This window comes from Ictidomys tridecemlineatus, chromosome 6 (assembly GCF_052094955.1).
Source record: "Ictidomys tridecemlineatus isolate mIctTri1 chromosome 6, mIctTri1.hap1, whole genome shotgun sequence".
NCBI lineage: Eukaryota > Metazoa > Chordata > Mammalia > Rodentia > Sciuridae > Ictidomys > Ictidomys tridecemlineatus.
In genome coordinates, this window is record NC_135482.1 from 7,445,519 (window position 1) to 7,464,162 (window position 18,644).

General features: G+C 42.1%; 1 protein-coding gene across 2 annotated transcripts; it reads right to left on the reverse strand.

The window, feature by feature from the left end:
* Positions 1-921: 921 nt before the first annotated feature.
* Positions 922-17,967, reverse strand: Adsl (adenylosuccinate lyase). 2 transcript variants are annotated; one of them, XM_005322227.5, is made up of 13 exons: positions 17,757-17,967; positions 14,669-14,872; positions 12,293-12,337; positions 11,279-11,358; positions 8,999-9,170; positions 8,756-8,802; positions 7,986-8,076; positions 7,016-7,085; positions 6,730-6,877; positions 4,171-4,261; positions 3,219-3,308; positions 2,068-2,244; positions 922-1,183 (listed from the first exon to the last, which is right to left on the reverse strand). In XM_005322227.5, exons 1-13 carry the CDS (start codon positions 17,907-17,909, stop codon positions 1,097-1,099), a joined length of 1,455 nt encoding a protein of 484 aa, XP_005322284.1. In that variant the 5' UTR covers positions 17,910-17,967; the 3' UTR covers positions 922-1,096. The 2 variants fall into 2 exon arrangements, with proteins under 2 accessions (XP_005322284.1, XP_013212776.1); XM_013357322.4 differs by lacking the exon at positions 12,293-12,337.
* Positions 17,968-18,644: the final 677 nt, after the last annotated feature.

An 18,644-nucleotide genomic window follows, 5' to 3' on the forward strand; every position in this document is an offset into this window, starting at 1 on the left:
AGATATTTGTGTGCATAGTTAACTCAATTTTTATGAACTGTTGTATCCTGTTAATGCATATTGCTCTGTGACTCCAGTATATCTTACCTGTACTGACCAAACCTAAATAAAGATTTTTATTGTAACTCTTAAAAAAAAAAAAAAAAAAAAGAATTTCCCTATACATAGCACTCATGAGGTAAAGATGTCATACCAATACCACAATTCAGAGCAGAGAAACCAAGCTTAGTTTTGATTTCTAATTACATTTAGAACTAACTAGGGGGGCTGGGGATGTGGCTCAAGCGGTAACGCGCTCGCCTGGCATGCGTGAGGCCCGGGTTCGATCCTCAGCACCACATACAAAACAAAGATGTTGTGTCCGCGGATAACTAAAAAATAAAAAATATTAAAAATTCTCTTTCTCTCTCTCTCTCTCTCTTAAAAAAAAAAAAAAAAAAAAAAAAAGAACTAACTAAATTTAACTAGTTAAATTTGTGTCCAGTTGACTACATTTGATAAGAACACATCTTGGTGGGGATGAGTTACTTTACCACAAAATCTTCTTTGGATGTTGGTGCTCTGGGTTACCCTTAGATCAGGAACTGTTTTCTCAGTTCTGGCTCATACTGAGTTAAAAGTTGATTTAAATTTATCCTTGTTAGATGAAATCTTAGTTATTCTCCTAATTCTGGGTCATATGTAAATCTTCTAAACAACAGATTTTTTTCAGCCAGGGACCTTAGCGCCCCTGTAATCCTAGCAACTCAGAAGGCAGAGGCCGGAAAGTCAAAAGTTTGAGGCCAGACTCAGCAACTTAGTGACACCTGGTTTGAAAAGAAAAAAAAAAAAAGGCCAGGGAATGTAGCTTGGTGGCAGAAAGCCCTGGGTTCAATCCCAGTACAACCACAACAGCAGGAAAAAACAAAACAAAACACAGAGTTAAGTACAGTTCACTTTGTTGTGCAGTGTTAAACCTTAGAAAGAAAAAAGGACTATATCAATTTAAGGTAACAATTCTTGTTGTAAAACAAGGCACTACAGTAACATTACTTTCATGTGTCAGCAATAAAGTTAACAAACCAGCAATGATTTTTCATTTAATTCTCTTCAAACTCTACAAACATAATTCTGCTTTCACCTTCATCACACTTTCATAAGGTTTTAACAGGGGATATACCTCCTCTTCTAAGAATCTCTGTACCTGCCAAAGAGGAAAGCAAAAATACAAAATAAAATGTTCAGAAAATATTAGCATCAGTTGATATCACTAAGACCTAATTTAATAGGGCTTTATTCCAACACTGAGCATCTGTTTTCCTCAAATGCCTATCAAAAATCTCTCCCTAGCTGGACACAGTGGCACACGCCTGTAACTCCAGCAGCTTGGGAGGCTGAGACAGGAGGATCTCGAGTTCAAAGCCGGCCTCAGCAATGGTGAGGCACTAGGGTCAATGAGACCTTGTCTCTAAATAAAATACAAAATAGGGCTGAGGATGTGGCTCAGTAGTGGAGTGCCCCTGAGTTCAATCCCCAGTATCCACCCCTCCCCCCCCCAAAAAAACCTCTCCCTAGCCAGAGGCAACTCAATCCACAATGCCCACATACACCACCTTCCCACAGCCCAGCCCAACCTATGTTCCCTCAGATGGCCTCACCATTTCCACCCAGCTGCCATGAGGGTATTCTTGGTTCCTCCTCCTCCCCTGCCCCACGTGACCAGCTGCCAAGTGATGAACCTCCTCTTCACCCCCTTGTCTGTGTCTACTACAGATAAAACTAGTCTTTTCCCAAAGGCTAAGAGAAAATGACATAACATTTTATTAAGTACTTACCTTACACTAAGCACTACGCATTTCAACCCTTACAATACCGCTGTGAGATGAAAAGAATACCAAGAAATCCAGAGGGGGGGAGATACTTAAGGCAACTCAAAACAGCCAAATCTTTTAAACAGCTTTTGCCACCAACGTATTCTGATTTCTAAGTAGCCTCCTAGTTAAAAGAGCACCAACAAGAGTAACCTCTGTTCTTCAATTCAACAGAGTAAAGAGAGGAAGACTTCTCAGCCTTCTGATGGATGCTTACCTGCTGGGGGGCACGACCAATGAAAGAAGAAGGATCCAGTAAATGCTGCAACTGGGAATGAATGGGAGTGAAGTAGGCATCAGACTGGATTCGTTCTATGAGGTCATTGTCATCTCCTTCCTGCTTAACAACAGCAGCTGCTTGCTGGGAAAGCACTCTAATTTTCTCATGGCAATCCTAATGGGAAAAAAAAACTGGTAGTGTTAGTTCACTAATAACTGTGTTTGAACACACTTGAAAAGTCATTATACACTTCACTTCAAAACTGCTCCAGGCAGAGATGGTGCCCTCAGTCTGTACATATCTCAACTCTGACCATATTTTAGGAAGATCTTGAGATGGATGATCCTCTTCTCAAAACCCTCATGAACTTTTTGCTCTTGCTTCCTGCTCACTTCCTATGGAAACTCAGACCTAATTCCTTCACTAAGGTGGATCTTTTTCTACAAAAAAAGTTCAGTACTGTGGACTGAACTTACGGATGTTTACAGCTGAGCTATATCCCCAGCCTTTCTAAATTTTTTGAGATATATCTTGTTAAGTTGCTGAGGCTGGCCTTGAATTTGCAATCCTCCTACCTCAGCCTCCTGAGCCACTGGGATTATAGGAATGTACCACCATACCAGGCAAGTGATTTTTTTTTTTTTTTTGGTGCTTCTGGGGATTGAACCCAGGACCTCACATGCTAGGCAAGCACTGTACCACTAAGCCACATTCATTTTTTAATAAACTGAGTATAACACTATCTCTTTCCAAAGATGGCAGAATATAGTCACTGTGCCAGGAACGATGGATGGTATACTCCTATAACCCCAATGACTTGGGAGGCTGAGGCAGGAGGAGCATAGGTTCAAGTCCAGCCCCAGCAACTTAGTAAGTTCTAAATCAACTTACATCCTGTCTAAAAATAAAAAAAATAAAAAGGGCTGGAGATGTAGCTCAGTGATAATGTGCCCGTGGGTTCAATTCCCAATACCAAAAAAAATAGAAAGGAAGAAAGGAAGGACTAATGAACAAATGAATGAATATAGTCACTGTTCTATGCCCATACTATGAAAGAAGGTCAAGAAAGAAAAGCCTTCCTTCAACAGTTTTTCTAGGGGAAGACAGCAAGACTCTCAATTTTTCCAAGAGCATGAGGGGCTGCACACCTGGCGGCTACCCCCAGCTTTGACCATGGCCATGATGATGTTCTCTGTAGCCATGAAAGGCAGTTCCTGCCTAATGCGCCGTTCAATGACCTAGAAGAAAAGAAAAGGTGAATGAGCAAGACAGACACCTCAAGAAGGTATATACATAGAAAGATACCAACTTCATCAAGTAAAATACAAAGCAGGGACATGGACTACCATTAGTTACAGATGGAGATAAATGAGTTATTTTATTCTGAACTGTATTGTTTACTTTTTTTTTTTTTTTTTAAACTCCCTTCCACCCCCACCAAATCCAGAGATCGACTGATTTCAGTACTGGGGACTGAACCCAGAAATCATCTATTACTGAACTACAACCCCAGCCCTTTTATTTTTGAGACAGCGTCTCACTAAATTGCCCAGGCTGGACTGGAACTTGATATTCTCCTGCCTCAGCCTCCTGAGCAACTGGAATTATAGGCATGCACCACTACACCCAGTTACTTTGATTTTAAAAATCAAAGTAAACTTAATTTTCAGAAGCTGCTTCATAGGAACAGCTCTAAAACCTCAAACTTGATAATTCAGTGCTCCACTCTAAGAACTTGAGTATAAAAGCCAGGTGCAATGGTGCATACCCATAATCCCAGAATCTGGAGGATAAGGCAAGAGGACCACAAATTGAAAGCTAGCCTCAGAAGCAACTTAGTGAGGCCCTAGGCAACTCAGTGAGACCCTGGCTCAAAATCAAAAGCAAAACAGGCTGAGGATATGGCTCAGGGGTTAAATGCCCCCAGGTTCAATCCCTAGTACAAAAAACAAAACAACACAACAACAAAAAAACAGATCCAGGTAAGAGAGACACCCTATGGAGGAGAATACAACACTCACCCCAAACACACACTCCTGAGAACTCTCCTTCCCACATTCCAACCCCCACAATACTTTACTTTTAATCCAGGCATCTTACTTTGGGGTACACCACCAGTCCTTCAGAAATGTTTTGTAATGTGTTCAATATAGTATCTGCCGTAAGAAATGCCTCAGCCAAACAGATTCGTCTACAAAACAAACAGCCATTCAGTTATCCCTACAAACAAATTCAATATCTTGGGCATGTCCCAAAGAGGTGCCCACTGGCTTTTCATGCTGTATGTACTGTTCAGGCAGTTTTCTTCATCAGTCTGTGACTTCCCCCACCCCATGTCCCCATGACCCTCAAAACTACCACATCTAGTCCAGACCACTCACCCCAGTGCCAGACCTTATCTGAGAGATTCCCCTGGCTGACCCACAGGTACCTCAAACCCCAGCTTCAGCTTCCTCCTCATTGCCCCCTCCCTATTGCAAACCTGCTGTCTCCCTTGGAGCTCCTCCTGCAGTAAATGCCACTGTCATCCCAATCATCAAGTTCTTTATATTAACCCCAATCAAACACCAAGGCTAATCACTCTGCCTTTTTGCAGGCCGGGGGGGGGGGTGTATCAGATACTGGAGATTGAACCCTGGAACACTCTTAACACTGAACCATAACCCCAGTCCTTTTTATTTTAGTTTCAAGACAGGGTCTCACTAGGTACTAAGAATCTTGCTAGTTGGTGAGACAGGCCTCAAATTTGAGTTCCTCCTGGCTCAGCCTCCTAACCTGCTGGGATTTCAGGTGTGTACCACCATGCTTGGCTCGAATTCTTTGTGAGGTCCAATGATCCTCCCTCAGCCTCCTAAGCACGTGGGACTATAGGAATGTGCCACTGCACCCAGCTGCCTGACTCTGCCACCTTCTTTCTTTCCATTTACATAGCCACTGTGCCAACATGAGCTTGGAATTTTAAAGCAGCCTTCTAACTTGTTCTGACAGGATCTGACTGATTCTACAATTTGTGCCAAGGTGTCTTAGCAGGCAAATCAGATTAGGTCACCACCTGCTAAAAATTACAGTTGACCTCTGTAACCAAGCATGCAGCACCCATAGATTCAGCCAACTTTGGATGGAAAATACTCAAAAAAGAAAAAAAGGCATCAGTATGAACACACATATTATTTTCTTGATATTAATCCCTAAATAATGCAATATAACAAATACTTACATAGCACTTATACTATATTAGGTATTATAAGCAATCTAGAGATGATTTAAAGTATCTGTATAGGTTCCATGCAAATACTACCCCATGTTATATGAGGGACTGGAGCTTCTGAAAATTTGGGGTTTCTATGAAGGGCCCTGAAAATAATCCCCTCAGATTGCAAAGGACAACTTTATAAAAGGCTAACTTCTGAAGGGAGTTCACATGAGCTAGTTTTAACTACAACATTCTTTTCCACTCAAGAAATCCCAATATTATGCAAACAACAAGAGTACTGTGTGAATCTGCTTTGAATGCGTACTAGAAAACCATGTTCATATTGGTACCTTATAGGTATTTATAAACTCCTTCTGACCCATCATATGACTAATAAAAATGTTGTTATGATTTTAGATTCTAATACTCATTAACCATTATCTGCTATAAGTTCACAGAGTTACAGAGCCTATGAGGCCCTCCATAAACTGGCTACTGTCTGTAATCTTGTTCTGCATCCTACCACATTTGACTTCAATCCTCAGTGCTACCCAGCTATTAGTAACTTAAGGTGTTCTTTCTCCTGCCTTTAGCCTTTAAACATGATTCTTTTCTTGTCTTAAATGTTTGAAGCCAGCCAGGTGCAGAAGTGCACAACTGTAATCGTAGTGAGCCAAGAGGCTAAGGCAGGAGGATCACAAGTTTGAGGCCAGCCTCAGCAACTTAGTGAGAACTTCTCTTAAAAAAAAAAAAGAAGGGGGGATTTGGGGGTTCAGATGGGGCTCAGTGGTAAAATGCCCAAGTTCAATCACTAGTGTCTCCACCCCCCCGCCACCCCCAAAGAAAAGTCTGAAACTTTTCCTTGTTCTACCAACACTATTCCCTCCTCTTTCCTCCAAAAGTACCCTGTATACATTAAATCATTAATCCCACATTATTTTTGGCTTTGAGATAGGGTGTCTATCTGTTGTCCAGGTTGGCCTCAAATTCCTAAGCAATCCTCAGCCTCCTGAGTAGCCAGGACTACAGGCATCCACCACCATACCCAGCTCACATTGTTCTTTGCTTTTTTTCTTCACTGCAGTCCTGCAGATGGACTGAGCCTTGTGCATGCTAGGCAAATGCTTTATCTCTAAGCCACACCCTTAGCCCTCGCTACGAGATTTCAGGGGTGCTCAAATATGTCCTTTTTAGTTTATTTTTTAGTAATGCAGATTTAGCCCAGAGTTTCATACATGCTAGGCAAGTGTTCTACCACTGAGCTATGTCCCAAGTCTAACTGATAATGAGATAGGTCTCCCTAAATTGCCCAGCCTGGCCTTAAACTTGTGATCTTCCTGCCTGAGCCTCCTGAGTAGCTTGGATAATAGATGTGCCACCATGCCAAACTCAAATATTTATCCTTTTGCTTCCAAGCCCATTCTTTTGTCCTATTCACAACACACTATAACATTCCCGTCACTGACCGGTTGGCACTATCATCCAGTGTGCGTTCAAACCACTGCACAGAAGCTGTCTGCAGTGGATCCATGAGAAGGGTCATCAGGTGACGGGCAAGGCTGCAGCAACGTTCTGAGCGCATGGGGTTCCTCTTGTATGGCATCGCACTCGAGCCTGTCCATGTAAGACAACAAGATGCAAAGGCAGAAAGACTTCAGAGGACAGGGTGTCTGCCTCTGGGTGAGCTCTTAGCACATGTTCATATGCCTCTGCAGCAGCTGTGATGCTCCCAGGTCTCCACCTAACACTCACCAATCTGCTGTTTTTCAAACGGCTCCTCCATCTCCTTGAGATTTGCCAGGAGGCGTATATCAGTGCAAATCTGGAGGAAAGCAGAGGAACAGGCATCACTTCACACATTCGATACACAGGACAGTAAGGTAGGAGGTGGGATGAGTCTGGAGAGAAGGTGAGCTCTTTATGTGTGCCAATGCTGAACTGAACGCCACGCCCTACCCAACAGCTCCTGGGAGCATCTCACTCAGGCTTGTTGGAATGACAAGTTAAAGGAGCAGGGAATGCTGTTGTGAAGCACTACTTAAGACATCTTGGAATGGCAATGGCAAGATTAATCTTAACATAAACCTCAAAGAGATGGACATTTTACAATCCTTGCAATAAGTGCTTTTTATTTTTTATGGTACTGAGCCTAGGGATTCCCTACCATTGAGCTACGTTCCTGGCCCTTTTTATTTTTTTTTATTTTTATTTTTTAAAAGGAAATTATTATTTTTCTTTTTAAAGAGAAAGTGAGAGAGGAGAAAGAGAGAGAGAGAGAGAGAGAGAGAGAGAGAGAGAGTGAATTTTTTTAATATTTATTTTTTGGTTCTCGGCGGACACAACATCTTTGTTGGTATGTGGTGATGAGGATCGAACCCGGGCCGCACACATGCCAGGCGAGCGCGCTACCACTTGAGCCACATCCCCAGCCCCCCTTTTTATTTTTTGATATTAGGTCTTAATAAGTTACTAAGGCTAGTCTTGAATTTGTAATCCTCCTGAGCAGATTTCAGGCATATGCCACCATGTCCAGTACTGAAGTAACTCTAAAGAGAATGCTGACACTACTCTTTCTCTTTGACACCCCTTAATATAAGGGCTCCGTTTACAGGTCCCAAATTATCAAAATTGAAGTATGATTGAGAGGCAGGATTGGGTGAAAGTCTGAAGTTGATTCAGTCTGCTATGGTGTCCAAAGCTCCCATTTCATGGTAAATCTCACCTTGTGCACTGATGCTCCCAAGCTAGCCAGCACAGACAACACCTCAATGTCTACTTTTCGTGTGTATGTCTGCCCTGTGATGATAAAAGCCCTAGATATAAATAGAAAACAGATTTGTTATAACCTCAAAACATGACTCTTCAACAAACAAAAGCAGATACTAGGCAACATGGAGATACCACGTAGTGTGCTCAGTCCCACTAAACCCAGAGGACCTGACCAGTAAACCAGTAAACTGCTCCTGAACAAAATGTTGTTTCACCCTTTTTACTAGTCCTTAGGAAGCTGTCCTTACCCAATAAAGAATGTGACCTAGTGTGCCCATATTCTGCCAAAGCTTGAAGGAAATGTCTGGTAGAAGCAGCCATGGAGCCTACTAGACCTCAGTTGAAATGGTCAGGTTTAGACTAACCCACTGAAGTCCCCAGGAAAGAAACAAAGAAGAGAAGGCTATTCTGAAGAATTCAGAAATAAATAGTTTCCTTTTTTCTTGCAAATTGAAAGAAAAGAGAATCCAGGACAGCAGGTATAACTCAGCAGAGCACATGCGTAGCATGAATGTGGCCTTAAGTTTACTTCTCTATACTGCAAAGAAAAACATTAAAAAATAATTCAGGTCATAAGAAAATAAAACCCAGGTCAGAGATTGAAGAAAATGGGTAGAACTAAGAGAAAAAAGGCCAGAAAAGTAACTATCAAATTATTAGTAAAATGAATACAGGCCTGTTATCAACTTATCTGAGAGGCCAACACTTTACCCACATACCTACCTCTTAAACCCTGCCTTTTCTGTCACCATCTTGTCCAGCTGCTCCACCTTGGAGAGAAAAGACACATCCCAATAGAAACCCAGGAGTCCAGTGTGAGTGTACATCAACAATCCATCCTGCCTTGGCCTTTGGACTTCCTTACAGACTATTCTGGGATCAATCTCCATCCATTCTGGGGGCCAGCCTTATTTCTTGGGCTGTCACTAACAAGTTTATGCATTTCCCAGGTCACTTTCAGAATACCTTTTGGTGATCTCCCTCGAAGAGCTGCAAGAAGCTAGCCTGAGTGCCAGTGGTGCCCTTCACTCCACGGAAGCGCAGGTCATCACGGACCCGCTTCAAATTCTGGAGATCCATGCAAAGATCTTGAATCCAAAGACAGCAACGTTTTCCAACTGTGGTCAGTTGGGCAGGCCTGAAAACAACCCAAAGAGAACACATGAAGGACTCACACCAAGGTCTACCTTGACAAAGACTTCATTTCTTCTTCTAATGAGCCATTATCACTTTTATTTGGTAGTGGGGATTGAACCCAGGGATGCTTTACCACTGAGCCACATTGCCAGCCCTTTTTCTTTTTTTTTTGAGACAGGGTCTCACTAAGTTGCTGAGGCTGGCCTCAAACTTGGAAATCTCGTTGTTCAGACCCCAAGCTATTTGAGATTACAGGTGTGCCCAAACATGCCCAGCAGCCATTATCTCTTGGAAGCTGGTTGACAAAAAGTTAAGAGTTGACAAAACCAGTGAAGACAAAACTAGAGATAAAAGTTTGAGCAAATAATAATTAAGGAGGATCCTGAAGGCTCCCGAGGGCCTCCAGTTATATTGCTATTAGTGTACAAATTCAAAGAAGCCCAGAGAATTTCCAAGTGGCTCTTTCCTAAGGAACTGAATCTGGGCAGTTCCCTTCCAGCTGACAGAGCCAGGGCAAACAATGGACTCTGGAGTTCTAGTCTGCAACACAAAAAGTTTCCCAAAATAACAAGGAAAAAAAAATTCCTCTTGCTTGGTAGGGAAAGAAACTAGTCCCTTTACAAGAACTTCAACTTGCCGAGAGTCATTTTGTTTCCAGGGAGTCACTGTGAATATCAAGGAGGGAAGCTGGGACCAGGCAGCAGGACACATCTACTCTATACCTTGGGGGAACTGAAATGCAGAGCTATGTAACACTAAGGGAAACATTTCACCAAAGTAGTAGGGGACATCCCTGTAGACTAAGTTGCCAGTGGAAGCTTGAGGCCATTCCAGGCAGGTACAGGGAGGAACAAATTAGCAGAATAAAGTCAGGCAGCATGCCTGAAATCCCAGCTACTTAGGAGGCTGAGCAGGATCACCAAGTTTAAGGCCAGCCTTTTGAGACCTGTCTCAAAATAAAAAAGAATGGGGCTGGTGTTGTGGCTCAGTGGTAGAACGCTTGCCTAGCATGTGTGAGGTACTGGGTTCGATCCTCAGCATCGCATAAAAATAAATAAATAAAATAAGGATAATGTGTCCATCTACAACTAAAAAAATATTTAAAAAATAAATAAATTGGGGCTGGGGATATGGCTCAAGCGGTAACGCGCTCGCTTAGCATGCGTGCGGCCCGGGTTCGATCCTCAGCACCACATACCAACAAAGATGTTGTGTCTGCCGAGAACTAAAAAATAAATATTAAAAAATTCTCTCTCTATCTCTCTCTCTCCTCTCTCACTCTCTCTTAAAAAATAAATAAATAAATAAATAAATAAAAATAAAAAAGGATGCAGCTTAGTGATATAGCACCTCTGAGCTTAATCCTCAGTATCCACCCCAGACCCCCTCACCCCTAGAGAGAGAATGACACTGGAGAAGGCTACCTTGGATTGGTAGTAAAAGCAGCCTTTGTGAGGGCAAGCATGCTATGGAGAAAGGACTCTAACATAACAACCAATGGCTTTATTTCTGAAGTCTAAATCAATGTACTCATGGTTTGTTTCTGAACATAAAATATGATCATGCTGCAATATGTCCAAGTTCTAATAGAGACCCTACCCCATCCCAAGTGGAACTTCTGGATACTGACAGCTAGTGACATCAAGGCACAGCACTATTAAGGTCTATAGTAGGCTTCTCACAAGCTACAGCACCCCCAAGTTAATCTCATGGTATTTGTTCTTGTTAACTCCTGCTAATAGATTACTGGTATAAACAAACAAATTAATTTCATAGGCTTATTCACAGTAGCATTATTCTACCATTATTCAAGGTAGAAACAAACCAAATACCTATCAACTGATGAGTAGGTAAACAAAATGTGGGCTATCCATGCAATGCAATGTTATTTGGCTAGAAAAAGAAATGAAGTTCTGACACATGCTACAAAATGAATGAAAACTGAAAAAATTAGGCTAAATGAAAGAAGGTAGTCACAAAAGGTAACACATTGTAAATGATTCCACTTATATGAAATGTCTAGAATAGGCAAATCCAAAGTCTCCCTTTTAACTGAAATCCATATACACATAAGAAATCCAATTCCCAAGAAGTAATCTTGTCACTTACTGGAAATGTGTAAAACCTAAGGTAGGCAGATTGGCATGTTCCTTAGCAAAGTCGGCAAGCCGAGAGATCACTCTGGCAAGCTACAAAAGAGACCACGTGGTGGAAAAATGGTGAATTCACAATGACTTCATCACATAATTAAGAACTAAACTTTTAGATGACTTTACATAAAATTAGACCTCCAACTCATCAAAGTTAGCATCCATACTTTTTCATTTTCATAATCTAAAGTGCCCTGATCTGTGATCATAACCATCAACAATCAAAAAACTGAGTTGAGCCAGGTACAGTGGTGCATGCCTGTAATCCCATCTACCCAGGAGGCTAAAGCAAGAGAATTGTAAATTTAAGGCCAGCCTAGGCTTTAGTGACTCTATCTCAAAATAAAAAATAAAAAGGGCCGAGGCTATAGTTCAATGGTAAAGAGCCCCTGATTTCAATCCCTAGGACTGCAAACGAAAACCTGGGTTGAAGCCAGGTGTGGCAGTGCACACTTTTGATCCCAGTGACTTAGGAGACTAAGGCAGGAGGATTATAAATTCCAGGCCAGTTTGGGCAACTTAGGAGACCCCCATCTCAAAATAAAAAAAAAAAAAAAAAAAGGAGTTAGGGATATAGCTCAGGAGTAGAGTGTATGCCTAGCATGTGCCAGGCCCTGGGCTCAATCCCAAACACTTAAAAAAACCCCAAACAACAAAATAAGACAAAAAACAAACTGATTACCTAAAAAGTCACAAACTATTTTGTCAATTGTAGAAAAACAGAATAAAATCATGATCCTTACCTATATTCCAGCAACATGCCTCTCCTTACTTCCTTCATTTAAAAGCCTATGCTTTAAAAAGTATTCACTTACATTGTTTTAACTCAAGAGACAATTAGCTCTACACATTCAATATGGGAACATTCACCTGAGAAAATGATGAGATTAGTATTATGTTTTTGTTATATAATTTCCCATCTCTTGTCAGAGGGAAATTGAGAGCTGGCAGGAAACATCTGCCCATCTCTTACCTTCGGCAAAAGCAAGTCAAAAGCATTTCTAAGAATAATCAAGTCCTGCAAAGAAAAATACAATGGTCGCTTTATCAAACAGTATTATTACCTAACACTTTCTGGCCATCACAGCTGGGTTTCTTAGCTAGCAACTAAATAACCTTTAGCAACCCACTGTATATGCCAGAAGATGCTAACAAAGGTGGATCTTTTCAGATTATTGTTTCAAACGCACAGTAGGACTTCCGGGATTCACTGTAGCAGAAGCTTTACACTTATATGTATGTTGTATCTACAAATGACTAAAAAATGTGCAAGTCAATGTATTTGTATCTATTCAGAGGATTGCCTGAGGCTCTCAGAAACTCCCATATGTTCCCATTCTACTACTTTTCTCCTCCTTTTTTCTAACCATAGTTGCTAACAAGGAAAGGCACAGACCAGAACATCAAGGTTTAGAAAACTTAAAGCTGCTCCTGAGGGAGATTAGAGATGTATTTCAGACAACTCCAACACATGCTTAAACATGACAATAACTGCTGAGACCAGCTACACACTGGGTATTTTTTTGTGGGTACTGGGGACTAAATCCAGCCTTGACTAGGCTGCACTTCGGCCCTACGATGGGCACATTTTTAAAAAGAATCTTTCCAAGAAGACTGTTTTTCTATTATCTGACCAATTACATAGATGCCCGTAAGTGGGCTGGATGTAATTTAGCAGTAGGGTACTTGCTTAACATGTGAGTTCCTTTCCAGCATGAGGAAGGGTCAAAGTATTGACAGCAATTTAAGTTACTGGCTTCTTCCTCAAATTTCTTTTTCTTTCTTTCTTTCTTTTCTTTTCTTTCTTTCTTTTTTTTTTTTTTTTTTTTTTGTGCTGCTGGCAATCAAACCTAGGGCCCATGCTTGCCAGACAAATGCTCCACCACTGAACCACATCCCCAGCCCACATTTTTTTTGTGTGTTTCTAAGGATTAAACCCAGGGGTACTCTACCACTGAGCCATGTCCCCAGACCTTTTTATTTATTTCTTAAAAATATTATTTAGTGGGGCTGGGGATGTGGCTCAAGCGGTAGCGCGCTCGCCTGGCATGCGTGTGGCCTGGGTTCGATCCTCAGTACCACATACAAAGATATTGTGTCTGCCGAAAAAACTAAAAAATAAATATTAAAAAATTCTCTCTCTTTAAAAAAAAAAAAAAGATGTTGTGTCCGCCGAAAACTAAAAAATAAATATTAAAAATTCTCTCTCTTAAAAAAAATATATATTATTTAGTTGTCAGTGGATTTTTTTTTTCTTTAAATTTATATGTGGTGCTGAGGATCAAAGCCAGGGCCTCACACATGCCAGGCAAGCACTCTACCACTGAGTCATGCCCCCTTTTTATTCTTTGCTATAGGCACAATTTCATTTGTATAAAATCTCTGTAATGGGCAAAACTATAGAGACTGTTATGGTTTGGATGCGAGGTGTCTCCCAAAAGCTCATGTGTGAGACAATGCAAGAAGGTTTAGAGGATAAATGATTGGGTTATAAGAGCCTTAACCAAATCTGTTAATTAATCCTGATGTGATTAATTGAGTGGTAATTGAAAGCAAACAAGGTAGCTGGAGGTGTTAAAGCACTAGGGGCATGACTTTGAAATATATCATTTGTATTTGGCAAGTGGAGATCTCTCTCTGCTTCCTGATCATCAAGTGAGCTGCTTCCCTCAGCCACACTCTTCCACCATGATGTCCTGCCTCACCACGAGCCCCAAGGAATGGAGCTTGCTGTCTATGGACTGAGACCTCTGAAACCTTAAGCCTCCAAATAAACTTTTCTTTCTCTACAATTGTGCTGGTAGGGTTTTTTAGTCACAGGAACAAAAAGCTGAATAAAACAGAAACAGAAGGCAGGTCAGTGGTTTTCTGGGATAGGAGGGAGGAATAGGGACTGACTGCAAACTGGCAGGAAAGAACTCCTGGGAGATGTACTCAGAAACCAGTGTGTGGTCATGGCCGAGCAAATGCATTCATTTATTACCACTCACTGTACATTTAAAATGGTAAACTTCACTGAGTTTTTAAAACTGAGAAAAGTTGTCTAAAAATGGAAATAATAGTATCTATCTCTTATGGTGGTTGTGAAGCATAAATAAATAAAATAAAACCTATAATGTGGTCGGAATAGGGCATGGTACCTAGTGAACTCTCAGGAAAATACTTGCTTTTACTTTTCCATGTTTGATTATAAGATGGCTTTACTAGTTAAGGGTTCCACTTAACAGTTATAGTCCTTTCTTTTCTAAAGCCACAGCAAATTTATAAAAGAAAGAATGCTTTGGAAAATTAAAATTTATACATGCATTGTAAAGACAAAGTCCTAAGTAAAAACAACATGGGCTCTTACTGTGTTGTCTCCAACATAGCAGGAGGTGGCACCCAGGTGAATAATGCCTGCAGCTTTTGGACAGCAGTGGCCAAATGTATGTACATGAGCCATAACATCATGTCGCAACTGCTTCTCTTCTTCAGCTGCCATCTTAAAGTCGATGTTGTCCAAGTTTAATTTCATCTCCTGGATTTGTTCATTTGTTATAGGCAAACCCAATGTCTGCAGAAGAGGCAAAATAAAGTCAAACAACCTCAGTGTCACAATTACTTGAAGTGACATTGAAAAAAAAATGCTAGTGATAATCTACCACCCAATTCTCAAATTAAAATCTAGGGCAACCAACCTAAAATAAACAGGGGGAGAGGGGAATAGGGAAGGAGTACTGTGTGAAAGAACTTTGTCAATAAATCAAGGTAAATTATATCCTAACTAAATGCCAATATATAAAACAATCCTGATCTTGACTGCTCCCTCTGTCCCTATACCTCTTCTTGGCTTACTGCCTCCTATGTGCCAGCCTCTGGGCTCAATTGTCATTTACTCAGAGGTCTTCTCTGACTTTACTGTAAAACACCTTTGTGTCACTCTATCTTTTGGCCTGGTTTATTTATAACAGTTATCACCACATGACATTTTTTACATACTTACTGTCTTCCCAATCTAGAATATATGTATACTCTGTGAGAGGAAAACTTTGTTTTTCTGGGTTTGATTTTGATTTTTTTTTTTTTTAAAGACAGGATCTCACTATGTTGCCCAGGCTAGTATTAAACTCCTGGGCTCAAAGGATCCTAGTGCTGGAATAGAGGAGTATACCACCATACGGCTCTCAAGTAGAGCTCTGTTTTATTTATTATTTAATCCTTAAGGTTTAAATAAGGATAAGTAAGTGTGGTACATTCACATTTAACCTAGATGGATTAACTCAGAGAAACCAAAATTAAGTATTCTGTAAACTTCACCAACAAATTATGTAGAACAAATTCAGTACAGCTGAAAGCAATTCCAGGAGATAGCAATGAGAAAATAAACACATTTACATGTTACATTCATCTATCACTGGAAAAATTAGGCTACCCAAAAAGCAGGGGGCAGAAAAAAAAAAAAAAAGATAGATTTAAGAAATCCCCCATCCCACCCCGGGGAGGGTAGCAGTGAGAAAAGGTGATCATCCACATTCAGAACCCTGGATTCATAATAATGAAGTTATTCAAATCTCACTTGAAATTTACAAGGCCTGACAGGTGTGGTGGCAGATTCCTATAGCCCCAGCAGTTTGGGAGTCTGAAGCAGGAGGATCACAAACTGGAGACCAGGCTCAGCAATTTAATGAGGCCCTAAGCAACTTAGTGGGATCCTGTCTCAAAATAAAAAAGAAAAAGGACTGGGGATGTGAATCAGTAGGAGAACACCCCTGGGCTCAATCCCAAGTACCAAAAAAGAATTCAGTTCTTAGCCACATTTCAAGAGTTCAGTGACCATATGTAGCAGAACTGCTTGAGACCTAGATCGTCACTAGATTTGACATCTCAGGGTTCCTTTTTAAGTAAAACAGGAGGGAGACACACTATGGACATGTGCTTTCTCTCCCAAACTTTTTTTTGGCAGACATTTTAAAGACAAGCAATGTATCTTGTCAAAACTTGTACTTTCTTCTCTACTGCAATTTTCTGCATTCCTCTTGGTCACTCATTTCCCAGTGGTTTTTCCTTAGTGTTTTTTCCTCTCAATCACTTAAGTAATGATGTAACTAATGCTGCTAATTTAGTTACTCTAACAAATAATCCAGATCAAAAACTATATGCATTCAGACAATGTGTAGACTAGATAATAAATGGTTTCAAGGACTGCTATCAATCTCAAAAGGACTGCTATCAATCTCATATACAGAATGGAATATCCAACAAGAAGAGTATATACAGTATATCCCAAAGCACAACTCATGATTAAGGTCCTACTGTTTACTATTATCTGAGCCAATAGTTCATAAATCTCTCAATACCTATATTCCCTCAGACATGAACTGGCTAATAATACTTCCCCTACAAGGTTGTTTTGGGGCTTCATGAGCTACAAAATGTAGTCTTATTTGGGGTTTTTACAGGGAAAACACAAAATTGGAGCAGCAATTGGGACACAGAAGGCACCTCATGAATGTCTGCCATAAGTATATCATTTGATGTTTGAAGCACAGTGATGTGGGCTAGGCAGGGAATCTAGGATCAAAGTTTCCTGTTTGGGGAGTCCCAGGTTCTAAGGTCCTAGGCACTAACCAGACTGTTCCGTTTTTTACTTTGCCCTTTGTGAGGATACTGCAACCTTGCTTGTGGTGGCACTTTACTCTGAAACTTGAGAAGAAACATTACAGCTCTCTGGATCACTTTCAATTTCCTTCATCTCTTGTGGGAAGGCCCCTCTGAACTTATTTCTGAAACGCACGGTTTGAGTAGGTGTACATGCTGCCTGAATAAAAGAAACCATAAATCGCATCTAATAAACTCCTACCCGGATCTAACCCTTCTCAGAGGCGAAGCAGAGTCCAGTGAACTGGAAAGAGTGGCCTAGCAAACACAGATTCTAGTGTTGTCGCTTACTTCACAAGCACTATGGAAGATGAAATGGTTTAAACGCTCAGTTCAGGCTCGGGACTTATCCCAGGTCCAAATCCCAGCTCCGCTCTTAATAGCTGGGGGGCCTACTGCAGACCAGGCGAGCTCCAGGTTTGGCTTTTCTCTGGTGCAATGAGCAGACACCTCTACTAAGCTTACAGGGTCTTTTATGGTAGGCAATGAGTTTCAGCGAGCGCAGTCAGAGGTGGACTGCAGCAGGAATGGCCCAGTAGCATTCCCTGAGAGGACACACTGCATTTCCCATCGCTCTTCTGCGCATCAAACTCCCAGAACTAAGGATGGGAGGCAACAGGTGCAGCTCGGAGGCTTCCTGCCCTTGTCCACCTGGGGCCGCAGTTCCGAGAACAGTGAACACCCGACCTAAAATAGCCGGGCCCTGCCTCCCTGGCCAAGCCCACACTCGGAGCCCCGCCCAGCACGTGCTGGAGTGGAGCCACCTCTGCCCGCCCGGCCCTCAGTCCTGGGACCCTTACCTGCTCGGCCTCTGCCAGCCACAGCCAGAGCTGCCGCCACGTCCGGAATTTGTACCTGTCGCTAAACACGAAGCACATCTCGGGGCTGGCGTAGCGGGAAGCAAGCGGTGAGCGGTAGCTGTCAGGCGCGCCATGGTCGCCTCCCGCCGCCATCCCCAACAAGCGACACCACGAGTGGGTCAAGACGCTAAGGAGCGGAAGCGGGAGGGCGTGACTTCCTTCGCCGGGGTGGGACTTCCTCCGCGTGGTCCCGCCCCCTGGGATTCTGAGCGCTGGGGTCACTGGAGGATTCCGAGGCTTCGGCTACGTAGGGTTGCGGCCTTTTTCTTCGTTTAAGAGAACCGTGAGCCTCTCTGCACCACGACTTTTCCATCCGAAAAAGGCACACTAAGATCTGCTTTTAAGAGTGTGGAGTCAGCAGTTCAGTGATGCCTGGTATACTCCGAACACCCTACTTCATTCCTGCTGCTTGCAGGGCACCAAGCGCCTTTCCAAGCAGCAACAAAGATGAACGAGGGAACTTTGACATTTATTGTGTATTCAAGTGGGCCCCTTGTGCCAAAATGCGATTAAAAAATGGATTTCTGCCAGATTCCTCACGAGGGAAGTGAAAGAAGCTGAAAGTCCGGCTGAGAGTCACCCAACCAGTAAGCATGGCAGGACCTGAAACCCAGGTCCGCCCCTCTTTGGACCCTGCGCTCACTTACCATGCCCAGGTCACACCATCCTCCCACCACCGGGCTAGAGCACCTTTCTCTTCCAGTCCCAGCAGCTCGCAAAGCTGAGGCTAGAGGCCAGCCTGGACAATTTAGTGGAACACTTTCTCAAAAATCTAAAGGGCTGAGGGTGTAGCTCAGTGGTAAAGTGCCCCCAGGTTCTATCCCTGGT